Below are 27,205 nucleotides of genomic sequence, written 5' to 3'. Positions count from 1 at the left end.
CAATAGCCCTTGTGCAGACGTCACATTTTTCCGTCAGCCCACCGAGTCTACGCCAATCATAGACCATCCGTTCACACTAGTTCACACTCGTATCCACTCCCTACACACTTGGGCCAATTAGCCTACAAACCCGCACCTCTTTGGGAGGTTGGGGGAAACCGGAGCACCCAGAGGGAAACCCAAGCGTTCACAGGGAGAACGTGCAAACTCCACACAGGCATCACCTGAGGTCTTTGGCGCTGTGAGGCAGCAGTTCCAACAGCTGTGCCATTGTGTCACCACATTGTCAGAACATAAGACCCCCACTCCGTCAGAATGTCAAGGATAGATTTAACCTAGAATTTGCTATACTTAAGAATACTTCACACTTGATGTCGGGATAGGACATGCGATATATTCAGCGCAGGCACTTGGTGAGCACAAATTTCAATGTAAGTGTAAAGACTTTGAATGCAAATGCACCGACTAAAAATGCAGGAGGAAGCACTGCAGTGAGCCAAGTTCTATCCTGACTTCAGGTGCTGACTGTATGGAGTTTGCATGTTCTTCCTGTGACTGCACGAGTTCCTATAGATGCAGCAGTTTACTCCCAAGATCCAAACATATGCTGGGCGGTGGACTAATTGTCCGCTGTAAACCACCCCTAGTGTTGGTGGTGGTGGTATAATTGAGGTGGAGTTATGGGCCTCCTTCCATATCACAAGGAAACAGAAGCGAGTTGAGAAAAAAAGGCTACATTTTACTCTCCAAGTACTAATCACACACTTCATCTTGGCAGATAAGATGGTTGAAATGTAATCACAAAAATGTCAATATCTGAAAATGTCAGCAAAACAAACAAAAAAAGCAACCATGTACATCAGATTTGGAGCTTGTGACTCATGTCAGGAGAGGGCTTTCTTCACTTATCTGATGGAATTTAAATAGAAAAAAATAGACCCTTTGAAAGTATGAACGTAATGTGGAAGTATGAGAGTGAAAATGTTGAATTGAATATGAATAATGTAATGGTGAATGGAAAAGCTCTTTATAAGTTTCCGTGATAAGTCACATGGTCCTGTACTACTTGGGCGAAGAGTGAGTGCAGATATTCGTGAGGGAACAAATGTTTTTCACCTCGTTCGTTGCCATTGCTGACCATTATAGTTCTGATCAATAATGTGAACACACTGTGCAGCCTCTGTGTCACTCATCCAGAACTATCCTCGTCATTTTTGATCGCCTTACACTGTAAGTACATCCATCACCTTCACCGAGTGGGAAATACATTTGATAAGCACGATGCAATATTGGATATATCCGTGAAGTGTAGACTTTAGATGTTGAATGAAATTTGCAATACCATTGTGTACCTTATTTAACCCTACCCTGTTCAATTGGCATAGTGCCAAAGTAGTGACTAACATAATTCCACTGGGAAACAAAGTACTGGAAGATTTCAGCAGGTCAGGCAACATCTCTGGAGAACATGGATATAGATATTCAGTACGAAACCTGAAATGTCATCTATCCATGTTCTCCAGAGATGCTGGCTAACCTACTAAGTTACTCCAACACTTTGTGTCTTTTTCTGTAAACTAGAACTGTAGTTCATGCTGTCTATATAATTCCACAGGCATTGGTAAAACTATTAGCTGGTTTGTACCATTTTTAAAACTACCATCCTCTCGATTCTTTCTTATCAAGAAAGCCCTCCGTTTAATAACTCCAGCACCAACTAGAATTGTTTGTGTCTTAATTGATAACAGCAATCTCCACACATCCTTTACTTAAAACCTATACTTTAAATAATTGTCAATGAGGTTGTGGGAACCTACAGTTCATTGAAATAGCTGTTTTTCGTAATGTTCTACTTGTTTACAAAATGGAAAATCAATTACGTTTGTGATTGACTGCGGCTCTGCTCTGAATCAAATTGGAAATCTCGCTTGGAGGAGACGCACCATAAAATAGTAATGAAGATAAATATCTGCAGAAAGGGTTATATATTGTCACTCTTTATCTCTGCTGGAACATAACACCCAAATAAACAAGCTTCTGTCAAACAAAATCTTAAAATAATTCTTCGTGTTTATTTTAAGACAATGTATAAAATATAAAAATGTATGGTGGACACAAACTAAATGGGTTTATACATTTTGGCTTATATCAAAACAGAGATATAAAAAAATGGGATTAAATATACGCCTCATATTGCAAGCATTAGCTTCAATGTCCGTTTTGTTTATTCTATACATAACTAATTGTGTCCTTGCAAATAATTGGCTTCCGACTTCTGCTTTTCATCAAAGCAATGAATTTATCAAAGTCTGTTGATGCTTCATGTGTCTGGGGTAGACTAGAGTGAGAACGGTGGAGATAAGAGAGCTTTGGCATATAATTAGCCAAATTTGTCGGACAAGAGAGTCTCTTTGATTGCATGTGCGCATGGCTGATGTCTCTGCTGCTTTGGTGCTTTGGATCCGTGCTCTTTGACCTATCAGATCTGGAGATGTTGGCCAGTTTGCGCCTGACATTTCCCGAGATGTTGAGGATGAACTTGTGAGGCTTCCCAAGGAATCTGCTGGAGTGATCCCTGCCCCTTGGTTCCACCATCTCGTCCGCCTCCTCCGGTAGATCCATCCAGTTTTCCACCAGATCGGCAAAGCAATTGTCTCCTAGTACCAAGGGCTGCCTGTTCCTGCTCTGGGAGAGCAAGTTCACTGTCCAGTCATTGGGATCCCCATAGTCAAATATCTTCCAAGTGGACCGTTCTGAGTAAACATCGGAGGTAGACTTGGGTCTTATTTTTTTGTTTGGCCCAAGGCCAATCTTGTTTCTCAAAATCCCAACAGGGGGAAGTCTGTTTTCTCTCAGGCAAGGTGAGCTTCCAACGCGTGCGGCCTTCGTCAGTGTTGGCCCAGAGGCCTCCGAATAGCCCGAGTCGAACTCCAAGCTCCTGTCACTGGCGTTTGATGCAAATACTGAAGGGCTCCCTTCCTCCTCGCTCCTGGGAGATGCCAGGCAACAGGCCGAGTCGTACGTGTCTGATTCTGAGATATCGGACGTGAAGCTGTGCGTGGTCCTGCCCTTGGGAGGTGGCAGGGGTCTCTGTCCCTCCTCTTCCCTCAGGCTCAGGCTGCTGATGTTGTGGATCTGCTTCAGGTCCTGCAGAGCCTGCATCATGCACTGCATCTGATCCCGAAGGCATGCTCCCGCCTCCTTCATATTTATCTGTGCAAGGAGAGAGAACACAAGGAACTGCTTATTTAAGTCCTCATAATCAGCGGGGAAAAGTCATTGTTTTGTCAGGATCTGCTTTTATTGCCTAAACCCAACCACATTTGGCCTGTCCTGACCACGAGTGCTGCCTGTATGGAGTTTGCACGTTCACCCCGAGACCGCTTGGGTTTTCTCCGGTTTCCTCCCACATTCCAAATACGTGCAGGTTTGTAGATTAATTGGCTACTGTAAATTGTCCCTACAGTATAGGATAGATCTAATGTATGAGTATTTCATCTGTGATAGGAGTAGAATTAGGCCATTCAGCCCATCAAGTCTACTCCGCCATTCAATCATGATCTATCTTTCCCTCTCAACTCCATTCTGCTTTCTCCCATACCCCGACACCCATACTAATCAAGAATCTATCAATCACTGTCTTAAACTTGATACAAGGAAATGCTGGTTATGAGGACCTACCATGCCCAAATTTTTGCTAATCTTTGACCATGTACACCAAGATGCGTTGCATGCACCTTTGCTCACAGACCAGAATAAGCCTTTTAATCCACTAACAATAATCATTGCTGCGATCCAAGTGCCAATGTCAAGATGACATTTTGACCTCCAGTTGCTCAATAGCTGTTGTGTGCATCCTACTGTGTGCAATGGATTATCTCAGATTATAATCTACATCTGCTGAAATTGTAAACGTGTGTTTCAATAAGAATTTTTTTAAATCATTTCCCAATGGATGTTTTGGCATTTGAGAATGTTTTAATAGATTTATAGACATATAACAGGGAAACAGGCTCAACTTGTCCACACTGACCAAGATGCTCATATACACTAATTCCACCTAAGTGAGGCGAGTCTCTCTCTGTGCTGATCCCAGAGGTGGATCTGCAATCATTCGTTGCAATCACACTACACTTTTAAACCTTTACTCCAGCAGCAGTATTTCTTACTCTATTCCCTTTATCATGTATCTGTACACTGTGCACGACTCGCTTGTAATAATCCCGTAGTCTTTCTTCTGACCTGATAGCACCCAACAAAAAAAGCTTTTCACTGTTCCTCACTAAATAAATAAACTAAGCTAAACCGAACCATTTGCCTGCATTTGGCCCATATCCCTCCAAGCGTTTCGATCCATGTCCCTGTCCAAATGTTTTTTTTTAATGGTGTGGCCTTTACCACTACCTCTGGCAGCTCAAGGTCTATATACCTACTACCGCCTCACCTCTGTGAATAATTTGCCCCATCAAATCCCCTTTCAATCTTTTCCCTCGAACCTTAAACCTATGTCCTCTGGGGTTAGACTCCACTACCCCAGGAAAAAGACCATCTACCCTCTCTGTGCCACTCATAATTTTATAACAAGTCTATAAGGTCACCCCTCAGCTTCATACACTCCAGGGAAAACAGCCCCAGTCTATCTTAAGATGGGTCTCGACCAGAAACGTCGCCTGTCCATGTCCTCCAGATACGCTGCCTGGCCTGCTGAGTTACTCCAGCATTTTGTGTCCTTTCCAGCCTATCTAATCTCTCCTTATAACTCAAGTCCCCCAGTCCCGGTAACATTATTGTTATTTTTTCTCTGCAGCCTCTCTGACTTAATCACATCCTTCCTATAGCGAGGCAAGCAGAACTGCACACAATACTCCAACTGTTGCTCAACCAATTTTGTTTTTGCACACAGAACAATGACCATTGTGAGACGAGATTGTAGAAGCTTGCACTGTTCAGCAATGCATCTGGAACTTGTCCTAAGAAAATTAGGGATTTGCTTTTCTTTCTTCAGACCATCACTGCTGTGGAGGCGATGCTCAGATGTCCTTTGTGGGCAATAGATGTGACTAACAGGCTCCCTCTAGCGTCTCTGTAGCTAACTACAGCGTGAGCTGTCGCGAATGGGTCCCAAATCCACCTCAGTTCAACTTTAATTACGCCTGCATACGAATTGCCAATGAAGATGTCCAGACTGCCAAACCCCCACACTCCTTCCACGGGACCAACTCAACCCCGTCTCCCACCTCCCAAGTTAGAGAAAGGAATATGCAGATAAAACAAAAATTCATCCACCAAATTAGATGTAAGGAGATACAAGGAAATGTAGATGCTGGGATCTTGAGAGGAACACAAAGTGCTGGAGTAACTCAAAATTAATTTAAGTCTGTTTCTCTGTCTCCCAACATTTCTGCCTCTCACGTTAAAAATGTTAAGTTTTGGGAGGAAATAAAATGTTTTTCTCCACTGGTAAGTAAACATCGCCCTTGCTGCTTCTGGTAGTTTCAGGGATGAGTAAGCGGTGGAGCAGACTCTTCTCGTTCCAGTAAAACATTCCAGCTTGTGTAGCGTGGAGACTGCGGGCAGGTAGGGACTTGCAAACGGCGGCTAACACCTGGACACTCACCTGCCTGTTTCACAAAAGGAAGCCTCCGCATTCTTCCCTCAATCTCGCTTTTCACAGTTCACATTCAAGCTACTGATGTGAAGCCAATCGTTCATTCACCCCCAGCCCTTCTCTGCCCCCAGCAGCTGTTGGGGTTTAGCCCAGCTGTTTCTCCCCCTATTGCCCCAGTTCCCGCCAAACCTCACCCTCTACCCTTGCACTAACCCGTCACCCCTGTACATCCAAATGACTCAAGATTCAATTACCAGCCCAAGACGGGATACCCCGATTGGAAAATTTCAAAGGCAACCCAAATCCTGAAACCATAACAAATCTGTAAGCCTGTAGTGTTCAGTGATGCAGTCCTTGCCTGATATTGCATGCGTTTAGTACAGTGAAGGCAATTCACATTTGTTGTTTAAATAATCACGTCTAGCCCCGTGCTGTGTGTATGAACCATAGCATCCCAATTCCAGATAGCACCCTACAAAACATCACACCCCCCACTCCACTCCCGCCCCCCAATGAAGGGACATTCAGATGATTGCAGTTAACACGAATTCGTCGGAAGAAATTTCATATTTTCTGAACTCACCATTTCTTTCCGAAGATGGCAAATGAAATCATCGAGTTTAACGTCCTGCATTCCCGTGCCGTCTCCCTCCAGAAAATCTCAGTCCTACATTGGGATTTGAAACTGGCTTCACTCTTTTTTTTCTTACCCCTTCTCTGTCTCAATTTTTTTTGTGTGTTTTAAAATTCAGGCAAGCTCACTTAAAACCTCTGTGCACATAGATATACACATACCCCTTCGTAGGGTCCGCCCCCGTCACCCCACCCTGCTTTGAAAACAACCAGTCATTGCACAAGTCCATCCTCCAGAGGGAGAACCGGGCCAATTCCCTGCCCCTGTAACCTTATCCCGGAATATATTACAGAGACTTACAACGTGGAAAATTTGACACTCCGCCAAGTGTCAACGGAGGGGCCGGCAAAACTCCTTCCACGTGCAGAGCCGAAGTACTTTCAATTCACAAATGCACTTTTCTGAAGTTCTTAAAATATTGCATTTAAACTTGGCAGAGTTTGCAATAAGATTAATAATGTATTTGCAACTTTTTCCTCTCCTAGCAACTCCCTTCCCAAAGTGCAGAGCCAAAGTATTTTAATTTCATAAATGCACTTTTCAGAAGTTCTTAAATATTGCAATTAAACGCGTTTAAACTTGGTAGAGATTGCAATAAAATTAATAATGCATTCGCAACTTTTTTTCTAATCGTGCCTCCCTCCCCATGTGGAGCCAAATTTCTTTAATTTCCTGAATGCAATGTCCCGAAGTTCTTCACATGTTGCAATTAAACTTGGTGACGTTTGCAATAAGATTCATAATAAATTAGCAACTTTTTTCTTCAGCGCCTCCCTGTCTCCACGTGCAAAGCCAAAGTACTTTCGTTTCAAAAATGCATCTTTCTGAAGGTTTTCATTATATTGTGTATCGGCGTATTTAAATCTGGTGTTTGCATTAGATTAATAAAGAATTAGCAACTTTTTTTCCCCCAAGCGCCTCCACATGTATTATCCGTGGACAGCGGTAATTTTAGAAAGAGGGTGCAGAGTTGATGGTCCGGGAATGCACTCGAATTCTGATGGCAACGCAGTGACTTGTCGGTCTGAAGGGTTTTTAATGGGGATTCCGGGTGAAGTCCCCATTGCTTTTCACCGTCGCACAGTTTATGGGAAATCTCTGGAATAGCCCGGACGTTGTTGCGGCCATGTATTCTTGTCTTCCACAAACTTGCTGTGACGCTTCCAGTTAAGATGATACAGAGAGTGGATTGGAGATATTGGTAAGGGTGGGTGAGAAGTGGCGTTGAGAGATCTGCAGATTGGGAGGGGAGGGGAGGGGGGGAGCCGAATCAAGAAATTCAATGGAACAATTCAGTTCTTTATAAAAAGACACCGAGTGCGGGGATAACTAAACGGGTCGGGCAACATCTCCGGAGAACATGGATAGGTGATGTAAAGTGTGGCGTGGGTCTCTGATGATAGTAGCTGCCTTTTTGAGGCAGTACCTCATACAGAACCCCTGGATTGTGAGGAGGTGAATACCTGTGATGGACCGGGTAGTGGTGACTGCCTAATTTACAGTCCACAGCGCTACGTGCAGTTTGCTCAATACCATGTAGATTATCCATTTAATTTGCAGTTAATTTAATATGTTGTCCATCTTGATTGCCTTTAATCGATGGGAAATTTCAATACAGAATGTTAGCTCTAATATAGAGCATCGATTACACGTTACAAGCCAGATTTATCATAACTGTAGGACATTTATCCTTTAGTGATTGCTGTGAAAATTATTTGCCCTTGCAATTTTACAAATAGCATATACTCTGAATATAAGGCATAGATACAAAGCATTTGTACCAGTTGGTTTAGTTTTCAGAGTTAGTTTATTTTATTATTGTCACATGTGTACAGTGAAAAGCTTTTTCGTTGCATGCTATCCAGTCAATGAGAGGACTATATATTATTACAGGATAAAGGGTATACATTTAGTGCAAGTTTGATTAAAGGTCTCCAATGAGGTAGATAGTAGGTAGACAGTAGGTTGGGACCACACTCTAGCTGGTGAGAGGATGGTTCAGTTGCCTGATAACAGCTGGGAAGAAACTGGCTCGGACTCTTGACCGAGCTTACTGATCCTAAATCATCTGATAGCCTTCAGAGTCGTACCTCCGGCTCCCAAGGTGATGATGTTCTGCTCTGTATATATTTTTTAGAAAGATGTTGGTCCTTAGGAGACGTGCAAAGTTTCTAATGGAAGCTCTTTTTTATTATCTGTAGAGTCAATTGCTGTCCACTTCCACATATTTCTAGATACAAAATATTCAATACCTTCCAATCTATCAAATAGGTGAATATTAACTACAATGCACTGATTATTTTCTCTCCCCACCACAATCAGTCAGTTTGCATATCAGCCTAACATCAGTGTCGATGATGCCCCTCGTTTACATGCTGCAGAGGGTGTACACACATTTGGACACTACTGATGCATCTGTAAGGATTACATTTTTTGACTTCTCAAGTGCCTTTAATACAATTCAGCCCCGACTGCTAGGGGAGAAGATGAAGGTGGATCCATTACTGGTACTGTGGTGTTTGGATTACCTTTCCCTCAGACCACAGTACGTGTGCCTACAGAACAATGTCTCAAGCACCATCTTGAGCAGCACAGGGGCTCCACAAGGAACTGTGCTGGCTCCATTCCTGTTTAACATCTACACAGCGGATCTCCAATATAACACCAACATCTGCTTTTTGCAGAAATTTTCGGATGACACAGCTGTTGTCGGCCTCATCAAAGGGGGCAATGAGGAGGAGTATAGAGACATAATAAGCAACTTTGTGGAGTGGAGTGCACACAATAACCTCCATCTTAACACCACAAAAACCAAGGAGATAGTTGTGGACTTCAGGAGGGGGAGGAGGAGGACTCAAGCAACACCAATCACCATCGGGCACAGAGGTGGAGGTGGTCGCCAACCACAGGTACCTTGGGGTGCAGCTTGACAGTAAGCTGGACTGGAAGAGTCATATGGAGGCGGTGTACAGGAAGGGACAAAGCCGACTGTATTTTTTAAGGAGGCTGAGGTCATTTAACATCTGCCAACCCCTACTGTGCAGTGTCTACCATTCAGTGGTGGCCAGTGCTCTGTTTTTTGCTGTGGCCTGTTGGGGAGAAGGCGCCCGCATAGCGGACAAAAACAGACTGGACAAGCTGATCAGGAAGGCCGGCTCAGTGGTCGGGGCTGAGCAACGAACGGTCCAGCAGGTGGCAGAGGCCAGAACTCTGAACAAACTGGGTTCAATAATGACCAACCCCACTCACCCACTCCATGCCCTGAAGGTGATCAAGAGCAGCATCTTCAGTCAGAGACTGATTGCACCAAAGTGCAAAACTGAGAGACATAGGAAGTCTTGTATACCAGCTGCTATAAGGTTATATAATGCGCATAAATAACTGCACTTTTTTTTTCATTCATTGTATTTTAACTTGTATTTTAACTTGTATTTTAACTTGTTAAGTATGGAAGCTATTTGAGGAAATGTGTGGTGTTATGTCTGTCTTGAAGCTGTCGTGGCACTGTAATTTCCTGTAAAGGATTATTAAAGGTATAATCAATCAATCAATCAATCAATCAAGAAGGATCACGACCCAAAACATCACCTATCCATGTTCTCCAGAGATGTGTAAGAAGGAACTGCAGATGCCGGTTTAAACCAAAGATGGACACAAATAGCTTCAGACTGAAGAAGAGTCTCAACCTGAAACGTCACCCATTCCTTCTCTCCAGAGATGCTGCCTGTCCCACTGAGTTACTCCAGCTTTTTGTGTCCTTCTGACTCGTTCAGTTAGTCCAGCGCTTTGTATCTTTTCTTCATGTAAGCCAGTATCTGTAATTCCTCGTGTCTACAAGGAAAAGCATTGGAACTAAAATCAGATGATATAAACACTTCTGGAGTCCGTCGTCATGTCCAGCTGTGAAATGTCTCTTAAAGCAAAGGTATTAACAAGAAACATATTTTGTACCTAACAAATTGTGGAAGTGGATTGCAATTAACTGCATAGCTGACAAAAGGAGTTTCTGTTACAAACTTTGCCCATGATACGACACTTTTCTAAAAATTATACATAGGAAGAAAGAAAGGAAGTGCAACAGATTGATTGATTGAAAAATATAATGTGGAAATAAACCCTTCGGTAAACCGTGTCCATACTGACCATCCATCACTCGTTCGATCATTAGTTCAATGTTATTCTACTTTCGCATCCACTCCATACACACTAGGGACAATTTACAGAGGCCAATTAATTTACAAACCCGCACATCTTTGGGATGTGGGAGGAAACCAGATTACTCAGATGAAATCCACGCGGTCGCAGGCAGAACGTGCAAACTCCCCACAGAGAGCACTCAGGGTCAGGATCGAACTTGGGTCTTTTGCGCCGTGAGGCGGCAGCTCTACCAGCTGCACCACTGTGGCGCCTTTAAAGGAAGACGGAGACACAAGAGACTGCAGCTGGTGGAATCGTGAGCCAAAAGCAAACTGCTGAAGGAATTCAGTGGGTCAGGCAATATCTGCGAGGAATGGACATGTGATATTTTTGGTTGAAACTCTTCTTCAAACACAGCTTCTGTCCATCATATGTCCATCTCCCTCCTCAGATGCTGCCTGACCCGCTGAGTTCCTCCAGCGCTTGTTTCTTTAGTTCAAGAGCTAAAGGAAATTTGGTTAAAAAGTTATGGACTGGAGACAAATAATCAAAGCTGCAGAAGTGGTTCCAGGTCAATGCACATTGAAGGCCGTTAACTGCAAAGGCATCTAATATTTACACCAGTCCTGGGACAGGTCAAGGTACGGAACCATTGAGTTATTACAGAACAGAAGGACATTGAATCTACGCCAGCTCTTAGTTAGCAATCCTGTCGATGCCATTCCCTTGGTCTTTCCCCATTGCCCTACAAATTATTCTCTCTCAAATGTCTGTACAATTTACATTCAAAGGCAATACTAGGGCAACACAGTGGTACAGTGGGACACCTGCTGCCTCATCCCAAAGATATCCAAATTTGTAGGTTGATTGGTCTTTGTGTAATTGCCCCTAGTTTAGTTTTGTTTGGCTTATTTATTGTCGTGTACTGAGGTTTTTAGCATGCTATCCAGTCAGTGAAAAGACCGTACATGATTACATTCAAGCCATTCACAGAGTACAGATAGCCTCAGAATTAAAGGGCGCTCTTTTAGAAAGGAGGTGAGGAGGAACTTCTTTAGTCAGAGGGTAGTTAATCTGTGGAACTCATTGCCACAGAGGGCTGTGGAGGCCAAGTCAGTGGATAGTTTGAAGGGAGAGATAGACAAATCCTTGATTAGAACGGTTGTCATGGTTATAAGGAGAAGGCAGGAAATTGGGATTAGGGTCCATAGATCAGCCATGATTGAATGGTGGTGTAGACTCAATGGGTCGAATGGCCTAATTCTACTCCTATAACTTGTGAACTCAGCGGGTCAGGCTGCATCTCTGGAGAATAAGAATGGGCGACGTTTTGGGTTGGAACCCTTCCTTAGGCTGTCTCAGACTTCAGACTTCTTTAACCCGTCCTAATTCCTGATGTGTCCACAGAGAAAATCGTTTGATTTCAGATTCGCCTGCAAATATAATATTTCTCAATTTAACCAGAGGCTCCTAAAGAGCTTGGATTGATTCCCAGCAGACTCCAGCAGTGGGTGGGTCTACAGAGCTGAATGAGAGAGCGTTCTGTTCGCTGTGAGCTTTGCCCTGATCTCTCTCAAGGATAAGTGATAAGTCGCGTGGTTAAAGATAGAGGCGCGTGTGGCGGTGAAGTGTTTCAACTTGATTAGTCTCCGTGTTACATTTTGTCAGCCAAATCTCCCCGGAAGGCACACCCACCTACCCTGGGCTTTTCGTGAGACATTTAGTACTTTATTATTTGAGGCCAGGCTGGGTGGGTAGAGTTTGTACATGTTTTTTCCTACTTCACTCAAAACTTTCACACTTTAAAAAATAAAGAACAAGCTGCCCTCGGGGATCTTACATAGGGTTGAATTTGTTGTGTTAAATGATATTCTCATTAGCAGAAAAAACAATCGTTAAAAGTATCATCAAGTATACGAGTTGAGAATATACAGTGAAATGACAGCACCATGAACCTGCATAATGAAACTGAATTCATCAAATTTATCCAGATTTGATTCAAGATTCAAGATTCAATTTAATTGTCACGTGTACCAATTAAGGTGCGGTGAAATTTGAGTTTCAATATAGGACATACATAGAACATTGAACATAGTACAATACAGCAGACGTACAGGCCCTTCGGCCCACAAAGTCAGTGCCGAACATGATGCCAAGACCAACTCTTATCTGCCTGCACATAATCCATATCCCTTCATTCCCTACATGTTTATGTGGCTATCCAAAAGTCTCCAAAATGCCACTATCAGGTCTGCCTCCACCACCACCCTTGGCAGCATGTGCCAGGCACTCACCGCCCACTGTGGGGTGGGAGATAGCAACCTTCACGTGGTCCGCCCTGTTTCAACGAATGCAATCAACCTGGCGTGCACAATCAAATAAGATCAAATAGAACAAGTTGTTCTACAACTTTAGGCTGTGCACGCCAAACGCAAGAAGAAGAAGAACCGCCCACTGTGTAAAAAAATTGCCCTGCACATCTTCTTTAAATGTTGCCCCTCCCCATTAATCATAGGCCTTCTAGTATTTGATATTTACATCCAGGGAAATATGTTCTGTGTGATGATCAAAGGGGCAATGTTTAAAGGAGATGCGCGTTATATATATATAACTTATTTTCTCATTTATTATATTGCATACATATTCTGTAGTGCTGCTGCAAGTAAAAATGTCATTGTTCTGTCTAGGATATCTGACAATAAAACACTCTTGACGATATATAGGCAATGGAGGGATATGGGTTATGTTCAAGTAGATAAGTGCGGGTCTTGGCATCACGTTCAGTACAGACATTATGGGCTGAATGGCCTGTTATGCTGTACTGCTCTTTGTTCTATTTTCTGTCCTTGTAGCTAATGCCCCCGTAATCCAACCGTCATTCTGGTAAATCCCCTCTACATCTTTTCCAAAGCCTCCACACTGTTCGTGTATTAGGACAACCAGAAATGCACGCAATACTCAAAAATGCGGCATAACCAAGTCCCATAAAGCTGTATCATGATTTTCTGACTCCTATACTCAATGCCCTGACCAACGAAGGCAAGAAACCCACATGCCTTCTTTACCACGCTATCTAGTTGTGTTGACATAGGCAAAGATGATCTGCAATTTATAATTTAGCAACATCAATTACTTAACCACATATTCGGCCACAAAGCCATACAAAAATAGGAATGTTGCAAACTTACCTTATGCATCGCAGAATTAATTTATCCCAGTTATTGAGCAGCAAACGGCAGCAAATTGGCTTTCTAGCAAACCAAAACGTTAAGTCACCTGCATGCCGCCAGATTCTATACCTGAAGCAAAATACTGATTTTTTAATAAAGATTCAGTCTGATTCCAGTGTGGCTTCTTTGCCCCCAAGTGGTCAATGTACCTCACTGCAATTGCTTTCCACATTGCTGCACATTTGTACTTTCCTAAATCTAATTGCCTTTTTAACCACAGCTTTATCTCCAGTTCAAATACAATCACAAAAAGGAGTACCTGTTAAATAATGTTTCATTTTTTGAAGGTTTGCTCAAATTTCCGGCCTTCCTGTTATTTTTAATTGATATATTACCGACTTCGTAATATTTATTGTTCTGGCCTGCTAAACACTTTACTGACACCAAGTAATTTAACACCTTTGTTATTTTTAACAGACGAGGTGAAATGAAATATAATCAAAAATCTGATGAGATCAGATTGTCTGGACAGGATGAGGCTGTGAATTAATGAGATTAGTGATCTGGTCAAGTTTGTCCAATGTTTTCACATGTGCTTAAGGCTTGTTGTGCTATTGTTTTGGAATCATTAACCGTCAAGAACTGTGTTTTTTCCTATTGAGCCTTGGTGCAATGCTTTAACAGTAATACACAACGTTTTATCTCATTGCTTCTTTAAGGATAGGAAGTAATGAGGTGATAAATGCTGGTAACTGGGTCAGAGCCATTCAGGCAGTCAGGCAGTGTCTGAGGAAGGGTCCCGGCCCGAAACATCAGCTATCCATTTTCTTCAGAAATGCTGCCTGACGCCCTGAGTTACTCCAGAACTTTGTCTATCTTTAGCGTCTGGAGAACATGGATAGGCGACATTTCTGGTCTGGACCCTTCTTCAGACAGAGTAGCAACATGTTGCCACCTGACTGTGGCTTTGTCACCACAAATTGGTTGGTTCAGCTTACTTTCTTCCTCAGTTTAGACTTTAGACTTTAGAGATTCAGCGCGGAAACAAGACCTTCGGCCTACTGAGTCCGCACGGACCAATGATCACCCCTTACACTAACACTATCCTATACACATTAGCGACAATTTACAATTTTACCGAAGCCAATTAACCTATTAATCAATTAATAATGTCTTTGGAATGTGGGAGGAAACCGGAGCACCCGTATTCAACCCACGCGGTCACAGGCAGAACGTACAAACTCCGTACAGACAGCACCAGTAGTCAGGATCAAACCCGGTTCTTTGGCACTGTAAGGCAGCAGCTCTACCGTTATTTTGCCACCCGAGCTTAAGACAGGATGGAAAAAAATAGAGGCAGCTTGTGTTTTATAACTTTGTTGGTCTCTCCCAATCCCACCGCTCCTCCTCCCTACCTGGCTCCATCTGCATGTCATCCTTACTCCTCCACAATCCACCAGTCATTCACTGGCCACTGGCCCCTCTCCTCTCTTTACCTGCTATCTTCCTCCTCCACTCTTTGTCCCGATGCAGGGTCTCAACCCAAAAACATCAGCCATTCCTTTCCCTCTGCAGGTGCTGTATGACCCAGTGAGTTCCTGCAGCAGATTCTTTATTGCGATAGATTCCAGCATCCGCGGTCTCTGGTGTCTTCTCCTGGATGAACAACCTACCCCTGTTTCTATCTTGCATCCCCCACAAAGCAAAATGATAAGAGTGGATGGAAATGGATGAAGAGAAAACTTAGGTTTCTGCCGGGATGGAAAAGAAGCAAATATGAATCTCGCCCGCTTGGGTAGCATACAACCCAATGGTATGAACATTGAATTCTCCAATTCTGAGTAACATCCCACCCTTCCCTCTCCCTCTTTTCTGTGACTCCATTCGCTCCGACCCCAGTGCACAGACACTCTTTATCCCATACCTTTTTCCTTCCCCCCATCATCTTCCAGCTACTGTATATCCTTCCCTCTGGCTTTACATTGCACTCCTCTCTTCGCTTACTCCACCCATCTGCCAATCAACCCACGTCACCCCCAACCCCCTCACCTGTAGCCACCTATCACTCAGCAGGCTTTGTCCCGCTCCACCTCTTTTCCATATTCTCCCCACTACCATAATCAACCTGAAGAAGGGTTCTGACTCAAAACACTGTCATTCCATTCCCACGATAGATGCTGCATGACCTGCTGAGTTACTCCAGCACTTTGTGTTTTGATCATGAATCTCCTTACAGTAGATTCACATAGATTCATTAAGTACTGCAGGACAGAAAGGGGAACTCATAATGTAACACTGGGCTGTTAGTTGGGGAAGAGTTATCAGCAAGAACGCAAATCTCTACAATCATTAGATCCTTTATGATGCATAGAATAAGTAAATGATGTAATGTTGTGCCTAATATCTGTCTGTTTAACGTGCTGTCAAAGTTAAACTACAACATACAGAACTTACTTGAAAGTCTAAATTTTACACCTGAGCCTAGGTGCGGCACAGTGGCACAGCTGGTAGAACCGCTGCCTCATAGCACCAGAGACCCAAGTTTTATCCTGACCTCGGGTGCTGTCTGTGTGGAGTTTGCACCCTGAGACCTCATGTGTTATCTCCAGGTGCTCCTGTTTCCTCCCACACCCCAAAGACGTGCAGGTTTGGAGGTCAATTGGCCTCTGTAAATTGCCCCCAGTGTGTAGGGAGTGGATACGAAAGTGAGATAACATAGAACTAGTGTGAATGGGTGATCGATGGTAGGCGTGGGCTTGGTGGGCCAAATAGCCTGTTTCCATGTGGTATCTCTATACTGAAGTAAAGTAGTGTGTCATCAGGTGATTGATGGTTGGTGTGGACTTGGTGGGCTGAAGGGCCAGCTTACTTGCTGTATCTTTCAATCAATCTGTACTGACTTAAAGTCTAAACCTTACATCAGCCCAACATCCAACAAAACACAATGTACCTTTGGATAATTTAGGACTTGTGTTCACTAGCCAGTAAGTTTCGTTAATTGTGGGGTAGGAAGAAAGGAGGGAAGACTGGAAAAATAATGAAAAGGTTTGGAAGAAGTGTATCACTAACTGAAATTGAAACGAGAAATCTGACTGCATAAAATGTCCTCCCAAGATGGTGTTAATCTTCGCTGCATAGCCTGTCAGGACACAGTACAAGAAAGTTACCGTAAATCAGTAAGACCCTCAGGGCGGCACAGTGACGCAGCTGGTACATCCACTGCCATACAGCTCCAGAGACTCGGGTTCCCCCCTGACTATGGGTGCAGTGTGTATGGAGTTTGTACGTTCTCCCTGTGACTGCATGGGTTTTCTGCAGATGCTCCGGTTTCCTCCCACATTCCAAAGATGTTCAGGTTTGTAGATTAATTAGCTTCTGTAAATTGCACCTAGTGTGTAGGTTAGAAGTAGTGTACGGGTGATCGTTGGTCAGCGCGGACTCCGTAGGCCAAAGGGCCTGTTTCCACGCTATATCTCTAAAACTCCTTAGAAGATAAGTGCAAGTATGGAGGTCATTCAATTTATCTTTGATCATTCACCTTAAGTAAAACTGTTACAGCCCCTGTTGTTACAGCTTCCCGCTGATTCTTAAATTATTTCTGAGATGCATGGATATCTGCTGCAACTTTAACTGCTCCTTCTGAAAAAGGTTAGATCCTGACTACAGGTCCTGTCTGTATGGAGTTTGTACCTTCTCCCCGTGACCTGCGTGGGTTTTCTCTGGGTGCTTCGGTTTCTTCCCGCACTCCAAAAAGGTACAGGTTTGTAGGTCAATTGGCTTCAGTTAAATTGTTAATTGTCCCAAGTGTGTAGGATAGTGCTAGTGCACAGCCCTCGCTAGTCTGCACGGACTCAGTGGACTGAACGGCCTGTTTGGGCGTTGTATCTCTAAACTATACCAAACTAGACAAATGCGTTTAGTTTTAGTTTTACTTTTAGTGATACAGTGTGGAAACAGGCCCTTCGGCCAACTGAGTGCACATCAATCTGAAACCACCCGTACACTAGTTCTATCCTACACACTAGGGACAAATTACAGAATCCAATTAATCTACAAACTTGCATGTCTTTCGAATGCGGGAGGAAACCGGAGCAACTGGAGAAAACTGGTATTGAAGGTAGGGTATTGACATGGATAGAGAACTGGTTAGCAGACAGGAAGCAAAGCGTAGGAAATAACGGGTCCTTTTCAGAATGTCAGGCAGTGACTAGTGGGCTGCCACGAGGCCCAGTGCTGGGACCCCAGTTATTTACAATATATATTCATGATTTAGACAAGGGAATTAAATGTAACATCTCCAAGTTTGCGGATGACACAAAGCTGTGTGGCAATGTGAGCTGCGATGAGGATGCTATGAGGCTCCAGGGTGACTTGGACAGGTTGGGTGAGTGGGCAGATGCATGGCAGATGCAGTATAATGTGGATAAATGTGAGGTTATCCACTTTGGTGGCAAGAACAGGAAGGCAGATTATTATATGAATGGTGTCACATTAGGAAAAGGGGAGGTGTAATGAGACCTGGGAGTCCTTGTACATCAGTCACTGAAAGTAAGCATGTAGGTACAGCAGCTAGTGACGAAAGCCAGTGGCATGATGGCCTTCATTATGAGAGGATTTGAGCTTAGGAGCAAGGAGGTCCTACTACAGTTGTACAGGGCCCTAGTGAGACCGCACCTGGAGTATTATGTGCAGTTTTGGTCTCCTAATTTGAGGAAGCACATTATTGCTATTGAGGGTGTGCAGCGTAGGTTCACCAGGTTAATTCCTGTCATATGATGAAAGAATGGGTCAACTGGGCTTGTATTTACTGGAATTTAGAAGGATGAGAGGGTATCTTATAGAAACATATAAAATTCTTAAAAGATTGAACAGGGTAGATGCAGGAAAAATGTTCCTGATGTTGGGGGAGTCCAGATCCAGGGATCACAGTTTTTAGAATAAGAGGTAAGCCATTTAGGACTGACGTGAGGAAAATCGTTTTCACCCAAAGAGTTGTGAATCTGTGGAATTCTCTGCCACAGAAAATAGTGGAGGCAATTCACTGGATGTTTTCAAGAGAGAGTTGGATTTAGCTCTTAGGGCTAACGGAATCAAGGGATATGAGGAAATAGCAGGAACAGTGTAGTGATTTTGGATGATCACCCATGATCGTATTGAATGGCAGTTCTTTGTCGAAGGGCCGAATGGTCTACTCCTGCACCTATTTTCTATGTTTCTATGTTTTCTATGTTTCTACTGCTGCACCACTATACTACACATGAGTCATAGCCCATTTGGCATCACAGCCCTATGGCAAAAGCCGCAATGACCAGTGGGTCTGTTATTTTCACTCGAACTTACAAAGATAACTCCTGTTCCTGCTGCATTTAAGTCTATAAAGCCCAATTTACTTCTTTCTTTTTTTTACAACCAACCCACTATGAATCAATCCCCCCTTTCACCTCAAGGGCTTCCTTTGTCTCCCTTATGTCTCTGTAATCAATTCCGGACACAGAGCTCCTGAAAACACAAAGCGGGAGAAATTAAGGGCTAATTTTCCCAATCTGTCACCTCCCCCTCACTCACACGTCACTCTCTTCTTTACCCAATCCCCTCCATCCCCTACAGCTCACCCCCTCCTCCCTAAAGCCATTGGTCAACAATGCTCCCTGTCAGTAACAAACTGCTATTAACAAACTAGCCGTTGAACATTGTGTGGAGGCTCTATGAATAGAATGAAGATTTGTTTTCAGTTTTCCAACACTCTTTGAAATGTCAAAGCTTGGGCCATTAAATTCTGCCATCATTACATCAGCCAGCTTTCATAAATAGAAGATTCCTCAGCCCCATAAAAATGACATTAAAATTCCCAATGGGAGTGTGGGTAATATTGACAATAACAAAAATACATTATTCTGTTTCTGCTTCTGAGGGATATTAGACAATGGTTAATCATGGTCATATGAAATTTAGACAGTTATTTATATCCAATCATGCGATATACTATATTAGGCAGAGGTTGTATCAAATGCTTGGTGTACGTGCTTCTTTATATCAAAGGGTTCACTGTATCAAAGGATTTGTTTATTAAAAGTTCTTTGTACCAAAGAGAATGTTTATTAATAGGTTTCAATTAAACCCATTTAGTGGATACGCACGCGAAATACAAGGTGCTGGAAGCATCTGTGGAGGGAATTGGATCGGTGACGTTTTGGGTCGGGACCCTTCTTCAGCCTCACCAGAAACGTCACGTATCCATTGCCTCCACAATTGACTTCCTCCAGCAATTTGCTCAAACGTCCAGTGAACCTAGCAGTTCCTTGTGTCTCTGCTGTATGCTCATCATATTTATTGGCGAAGTTATGCATCTATCAATTCAGAAGCCGAACTGAAAGATCAATTCAGATTCTTCACAGTAGTTTAAAAATTCCGATTCAGACAGTGGCGCAGCGATAGTGTTGCTGCCTCACAGTGCCAGAGACCTAGGTTTAATCCTGACTACGGGTGATGACTGCGTGGAATTTGTACATTCTCACGCATTCCAAAGACGTGCAGGTTTGTAGGTTAATTGGGTGATTGTTGGTTGATGCGAACTCGGTGGGTCGAAGGGCCTGTTTTCACGCTGTATCTCTAAAGCTAAAAACCAAAACTAAGACAATTTATGGAACTAAAAAACATAACAATCAGTGATGATGGTCATGAACCTGAAGAATTGTCATCAAAACCCATCTGGTTCATTTCAGGGGAGAAAATCTGCTACCCTACGTGGTTTGACCAAACTGTAACACCAAACCCATAAAACCCTGATTAAATCCCAGGTCTGATATCGCCCAACAAATCATTAAAATCAAGGGTGATTAGAGGTACGTAAAGTACATGCTGACCGTATCAGAAATACCCACATTCAGTGAAAACATTAAGAAAATCATTGGCACTAGGTATATCTGATATAAAAAATGTTATTTACCTTGATGTTTTTTCTAAACTCCAACATTAGCTGCTACTCCTTGGCAAGAAAACACCCCTGGATGTCTCAAAAGGGATAGGATAGCGCAAAATGGAGAAGATAAAGTTAAAGATATTAAAGCAAAAGGAAATGGGGAACACTATACCACATTTGATCAGCATGAGGATTTTATTGGGATTATAGGAAATGGAATAACAACTAAGTAGGCAGTTATGCTGAATCTTTATAAAACCCAAGTCTACCATTCCACTTGCCACATCAGCGGAGGGATGTCAGGGCACTAGAGAAGGTTCAGAAGGACTTTTATGGACTTTGTCTGACACTAAACTACAATATACATCAATGATTTGGATGAAGGGATTTAAAGTAACATTAGCAAATTTGCAGATGACACAAAGCTGGGTGGCAGTGTGAACTGTGAGGAGGATGCTATGAGAATGCAGGGTGACTTGGACAGGTTGGGGGAGTGGGCAGATGCATGGCAGATGAAGTTTAATGTGAGGTTATCCACTTTGGTAGCAAAAACAGGAAGGCAGATTACTATCTAAATGGCGTCAAGTTGGGAAAAGGGGAAGTACAACGGGATCTGGGGGTCCTTGTACATCAGTCTATGAAAGTAAGCATGCAGGCACAGCAGGCAGTGAAGAAAGCGAATGGCATGTTAGCCTTTATAACAAGAGGAATCGAATATAGGAGCAAAGAGGTCCTTCTGCAGTTGTACAGAGCCCTAGTGAGAGGGATATGGGGAGAAGGCTTTAACGGGGTACTGATTGGGAATGATCAGCCATGATCACATTGAAGGGCCAAATGGCCAACTCCTGCAACTATTGTCTATTGTCTATAAACATTGTACCCGTCATCTCATATCTGTACACTGTGGACAGCTTGATTGTAATCATATATAGTGTGGATAGCACAAAACAAAATGTTTTTCATTGTACCTCGGTACACATGACTATAGTAAACTAAACTAAAAAAACGTAAATTAAAAGATTTGCAAGAATTGTTCCCAACTTGAAGAACTATATTTACTGGGATAGATTGGAGGCTGGGATTGTGTTCTTTGAGAGATCTAAGGAGAGATTGGATAGAATAATCTGTAATTCCGGTATGTGGATTCATATTCTGCAGCCATAATTCTGCAGCTGCACAACACGCTGCCTACTGGAGTGGAGACACCAGACAGGACAAATGGGAAACTGTTTACTATGTCATGTCCTCTGTAGAACCGAGGCTACCCCAGCATCAATAGTGTCTGGCATACACAGTCAATGTGTATGCATGCATTCAGAACTTGATCTGCAAATCATTGATGCCATGTTCACAGGTGCAATACCGCCATCAGGAAGAAGCTACAGGAGGAGCCTGAGAACTAGGGTTGCCAACTGTCCCATATTAGCCGGGACATCCCATATTTTGGGCCAAATTGGTTTGTCCCGTACGGGACTGCCCTTGTCCTATATATGACTGCTATTACTCGGGTCGAGGGGACTGTTGGGTCGGAGCACCGCATCCGGCACCGCCTCACCCGTCCCGACGTTGTGCAGTCCATGTAGTGCAGCAGCAGCGCCTCGCCCGTGGCCCCGTCGGTTGGCAGCCCGGCCAGCTGTCCAACCTTTGGACCTTCGCTTATCGCCGACACCACCACCGTTCCATCTCATGGCTGATCATTGGTTCATGAGTTGGATGGGGTGCCAGACTTTGCGCGCAACATCGCGCAGGCCAAAACTCCTCAGCTGGCCCGCCGGCTGGGCTTTGTGTGCAGTCCCGCACCTGGGCCAACTCATCATTCAACAAATTGCTGTCGGGAATTTGTCCCGTATTTTGACTGTTTGTCCCTTATTTGGAAGTGAGAAAGTTGGCAACCCTACTGAGAATTGTTCCTTCCCAGTTAAAGGGCAGCTTCTTCCCATCTATCATGCTCCTGAATAATAATGTACAACCCTAGTTACAACCCCACCTCAACAACAAACTATTATGGGTTAGATTACATTACTTTTATTGTCCCATGTGACGTCACAGTGAGATGCTTTGTTTTTGCATACCCAGGAATACAAAGAGTCACCAATAAAGTTACAAAGTACCCCTTTTTTCACCCCAATGGTCCCCCTCTACGCCACATGTTAGTTTTCAACCCCCTCCCCTCACGCCCTGTCCACCTTTGTTCTCCACTCCAGATACCCCTTTGTCCTCAGCGGTACTCCTATGCAACCTCGGGACTCCTCTCCCCGACATCAGGCCTTGGACTACATACTTCGACTTGCACTATTATAATCTGGCCACCTAGTATAACTGATAATTTATTGTACTTGTTTAATGTTTTTGTTGTGTTGTTGCATTAATGTGCCTGTAGAACTGCAACAAATAACAAATGTATTGCTTTGCTCCCAATGCATATCACAATTAAACACTCTTGTCTTGACTCTTGATGATGGACATTATACTTAACGTCTGCAAATGTTTTTCACCAGCCTGCCTTCCCTGCAAATAATAAAGACCAGATTCAGATTCAAATATGTTTATGCAATGGAGTGGGCCCAGGACAGAAAGGTCAGTATGGGAATGGGAAGGGGAGTTAAAATAATTAGCAACCGGGAGATCCAGCAGGTCTCGGCGGTGAAAGAGCAAAAGTATTCAACGAAATGGTCGTTGAGCACGCTTGGTCTCGCCGGTGTAAATATGAATGTCAAGAGTGTGTGGGGGTGGGAAGGGGTAATGGGGGTGGGGAGGGGTTGTGGGGGGGACGAATTGTAGGTGGGGGAGGGGTTGTAGGTGGGAGAGGAGCGGTTGTGGGGGGGTAGGGGTTGTGGGGAGATGGGTTGTGGGGGAGGGGTTGTGTGTGGGGGAGGGGCTGTGTAGGGGAGGGGTTGTGTGGGGGTGGAGTGGTTGTGTGGGGGGGGAGGGGTTGTGTGGTGGGGAGGGGTTGTGTGGGGGGGATCTCGTGCTTGGTGGCTCTCAGGCTGGGCTGCTGGGTGGCTTTCAGGCTGGGCGGCTCTCGGGCTAGTCAGCTGGGCTCACCCATTCACGGCTTCTGGACTCTCTCACTCACGGACTCTGGACTCTCTCACTCACGGACTCTGGACTCTCTCACACGAGTTCTGGATTCAGCCCCGCCTCCGGGACTTTATTCTCCTCGCCCGGTGATTGACAGCGGGAGCCGGAAGGGGCGTTACCTTCATGGTGACTGACTGGCGAGAAGACCAATCTGCTGACCTCATGATTTTTTAAACCTTCATAACTTTTGTAATATTCCATCGATCGGAACAAAACTTGGTGCGCTTGGAGCAGAGAACGGTGAGTAAGATGGCGGAAAAAATCCTAGCGATATAGGGTACTGTTTTTGTGCAAATTTAAAAACAACGCAAACCGGAAAAGGACAAGATGAGAATTTTAGTAATAGTATATATGTACCGAATCGGAACAGTGAAATTCTTGTGGAAACAACGAATTGTAGATGCTGGTTTACACAAATGGACACAGTAGAACAGCATGTCAGGCAGCATGTCTGGAGAACCAGGGGCGGAAATCGTTATCAAAAAATGGGGACACACACAATTTCTTGGTTCCACACGCGCATGCACACACACACATACATACGAGGCTCCTGCTGTGGGCCATGTGGACGGTAACATCGGGAGCTGACCTAGATGGTGACCGACTCCGAACTCCAGCCACAGCAGCTTCGTCCGCCCCGAATCGTGGAGCTTCAATCGACCAGTTCGTGCGGCCTTTCATCGCCCGGCGTGGCTTAAAATCGGCCGCGGGATCTCCCATCGCCCGGTGGGGGCTTCAACACCGGGAGCCTCGATCGCCTCGACGCAGTAATTTGACAGCGGGGCAGTCATGTCCCCCCCCCCCCCCCCACTGCCTGCTGACTGATGTCTCTCTCGTCCAATCGGCGCCCTCGATCATCAGTCCCACCCCCACTGTCTCGCGGACAGCGGAGATTTTTAATAGATTTTTTTTCACCGAATTTCAAAATCCGGATTACAAAGCATGGGGGGAATTGTCCCCCACCCCTCAAATCATGGGGGGGATGTGCTCCCTTATGTGCAGAACAATGGCACATGTTCCTGAATGGGACACTTCTGACCAAAGATAACCTACCTGAACTCCCGGTGGCTCAGCACTTCAACCATCCGCAATAACCTACCTGAACTCCCGGTGGCTCAGCACTTCAACTCCCCCTCCCATTCCCAATCCGACCTCTCTGTCCTGGGTCTCCTCCATTGCCAGAGTGAGCAACAGCGGAAATTGGAGGAACAGCACCTCATATTCCGTCTGGGGAACTTGCGTCCGTATGGCATTAACATTGAATTCTCCCAATTTTGCTAGCCCTTGCTGTCTCCTCCCCTTCCTTAACCTTCTAGCTGTCTCCTCCCACCCTCCCATCTGCCTGCCCTCGGGCTCCTCCCCCTCCTCCCCATTTCCTTCTTTCTCCCACCCCCCAATAGTCTGAAGAAGGGTTTCGGCCCGAAACGTCGCCTATTTCCTTCGCTCCATAGATGCTGCTGCACCCGCTGAGTTTCCCCAGCAATTTTGTGTACCTATCATAGATCTTATGATCTTTGCTTCAGACTGCTGTCTGAAGATGGATCCCATCCCAAAACATCACACACCCACATTCTCCAGAGATGCTGCGTGGTGCGCTGAGTTACTCCAATTTCTTTGTGTCCTTCAATGAAATTCTTACTTGCAGTAACACGACAGGTTTTAAACACAATTTTCAATAAATAATATAATAAAACAAACAAATAAAGTCAATGAATAAAAAAAGAACAATAAACAAAGTCTCCGCTGCAATTATGGCAGGTCGTAGTGTATGTAGTTCGTTGTGTCTGAAAAACTACTTTCTCCCAGCTCCCAGAACTCATGGGACAGCTTCAGAATCATCTCTCCTCAGGTGTTATGGGGAGAAGGCAGTAGAATGGGGTTGGGAGGAAGAGATAGATCAGCCATGATTGAATGGCAGAGAAGACTTGATGGGCCGAATGGCCTGATTCTGATCCTATCACATGAGCGAGAAGGAACTGCAGATGATAATATATAAGCATCTGGATAAACAGGGTCTGATTAGGAACAGTCAACATGGATTTGTGCCTGTTAGGTCATGTTTGACTAATCTTCTTGAATTTTTTGAAGAGGTTACTAGGGAAATTGACGAGGGTAAAGCAGTGGATGTTGTCTATATGGACTTTAGTAAGGCCTTTGACAAGGTTCCTCATGGAAGGTTGGTTAAGAAGGTTCAACTGTTGGGTATAAATGCAGGAGTAGCAAGATGGATTCAACAGTGGCTGAATGGGAGAAGCCAGAGGGTAATGGTGGATGGCTGTTTGTTGGGTTGGAGGCAGGTGACTAGTGGGGTGCCTCAGGGATCTGTGTTGGGTCCTTTGTTGTTTGTCATGTACATCAATGATCTGGATGAAGGTGTGGTAAATTGGATTAGTAAGTATGCAGATGATACCAAGATAGGGGGTGTTGTGGATAATGAAGAGGATTTCCAAAGTCTACAGAGTGATTTAGGCCATTTGGAAGAATGGGCTGAAAGATGGCAGATGGAGTTTAATGCTGATAAATGTGAGGTGCTACACCTTGGCAGGACAAATCAAAATAGGACGTACATGGTAAATGGTAGGGAATTGAAGAATACAGTTGAACAGAGGGATCTGGGAATAACCGTGCATAGTTCCTTGAAGGTGGAATCTCATATAGATAGGGTGGTAAAGAAAGCTTTTGGTATGCTAGCCTTTATAAATCAGAGCATTGAGTATAGAAGCTGGGATGTAATGTTAAAATTGTACAAGGCATTGGTGAGACCAAATCTGGAGTATGGTGTACAATTTTGGTCGCCCAATTATAGGAAGGATGTCAACAAAATAGAGAGAGTACAGAGGAGATTTACTAGAATGTTGCCTGGGTTTCAACAACTAAGTTACAGAGAAAGGTTGAATAAGTTAGGTCTTTATTCTCTGGAGCGCAGAAGGTTAAGGGGGGACTTGATAGAGGTCTTTAAAATGATGAGAGGGATAGACAGAGTTGATGTGGACAAGCTTTTCCCTTTGAGAATAGGGAAGATTCAAACGAGAGGACATGACTTCAGAATTAAGGGACAGAAGTTTAGGGGTAACATGAGGGGGAACTTCTTTACTCAGAGAGTGGTAGCGATGTGGAATGAGCTTCCATTAGAAGTGGTGGAGGCAGGTTCGTTGGTATCATTTAAAAATAAATTGGATAGGCATATGGATGAGAAGGGAATGGAGGGTAATGGTATGAATGCAGGCAGGTGGGACTAAGGGAAAAAAGTTGTTCGGCATGGACTTGTAGGGCCGAGATGGCCTGTTTCCGTGCTGTAATTGTTATATGGTAAAAAAAAAGATGATGGTTTAAACCAAAAATGGACACAAAATGATGGAGTAACTCAGTGGGACAGGCAGCATCTCTGGAGAGAATGGGTGACGTTTCTGGTCGAGACCCTTCTTCAGTCCTATCACTTATGACCAATGATCTTTGCTTATGACCTCTCCAAGGGGGGGGGGAGAATAGAGGGGATACACCCATCTGGCCGCTGGATGTCGCTGCATTGGCAACTGGCAGAGGTGGCAGTGGCGGTGTTTGGCCGCTGGATGTCGCTGCGTTAGCAACTGGCAGTGGCGGCGGTTGGCCGCGGGGAGGGGCTGCGGACGTGCGGTGTGCGCATGCTCCGCGCCGCC

The 27,205-nt window shown here is 44.3% G+C and overlaps 1 protein-coding gene across 1 annotated transcript; it reads right to left on the bottom strand.

Moving 5' to 3' along the window:
- Positions 1–2,052: 2,052 nt before the first annotated feature.
- On the bottom strand, positions 2,053–6,415 carry inka1 (inka box actin regulator 1). The gene is made up of 2 exons (XM_033037061.1): positions 6,192–6,415; positions 2,053–3,213 (listed from the first exon to the last, which is right to left on the bottom strand). Exons 1-2 carry the CDS (start codon positions 6,240–6,242, stop codon positions 2,230–2,232), a joined length of 1,035 nt encoding a protein of 344 aa, XP_032892952.1. The 5' UTR covers positions 6,243–6,415; the 3' UTR covers positions 2,053–2,229.
- Positions 6,416–27,205: the final 20,790 nt, after the last annotated feature.

Source organism: Amblyraja radiata, chromosome 18 (assembly GCF_010909765.2).
Source record: "Amblyraja radiata isolate CabotCenter1 chromosome 18, sAmbRad1.1.pri, whole genome shotgun sequence".
Lineage (NCBI taxonomy): Eukaryota > Metazoa > Chordata > Chondrichthyes > Rajiformes > Rajidae > Amblyraja > Amblyraja radiata.
Note: the sequence above shows the minus strand (reverse complement) of the source record. Positions and strands in the feature narration are given on the sequence as shown.

Coding starts and splice junctions, on each gene's coding strand:
- inka1 (XM_033037061.1), bottom strand. CDS start 6,242: ATGCAGGACGTTAAACTCGATGATTTCATTTGCCATCTTCGGAAAGAA. Junction 3,214..6,191: donor GCCATCTTCGGAAAGAAATG/GTGAGTTCAGAA, acceptor CTCCTTGCACAG/ATAAATATGAAGGAGGCGGG.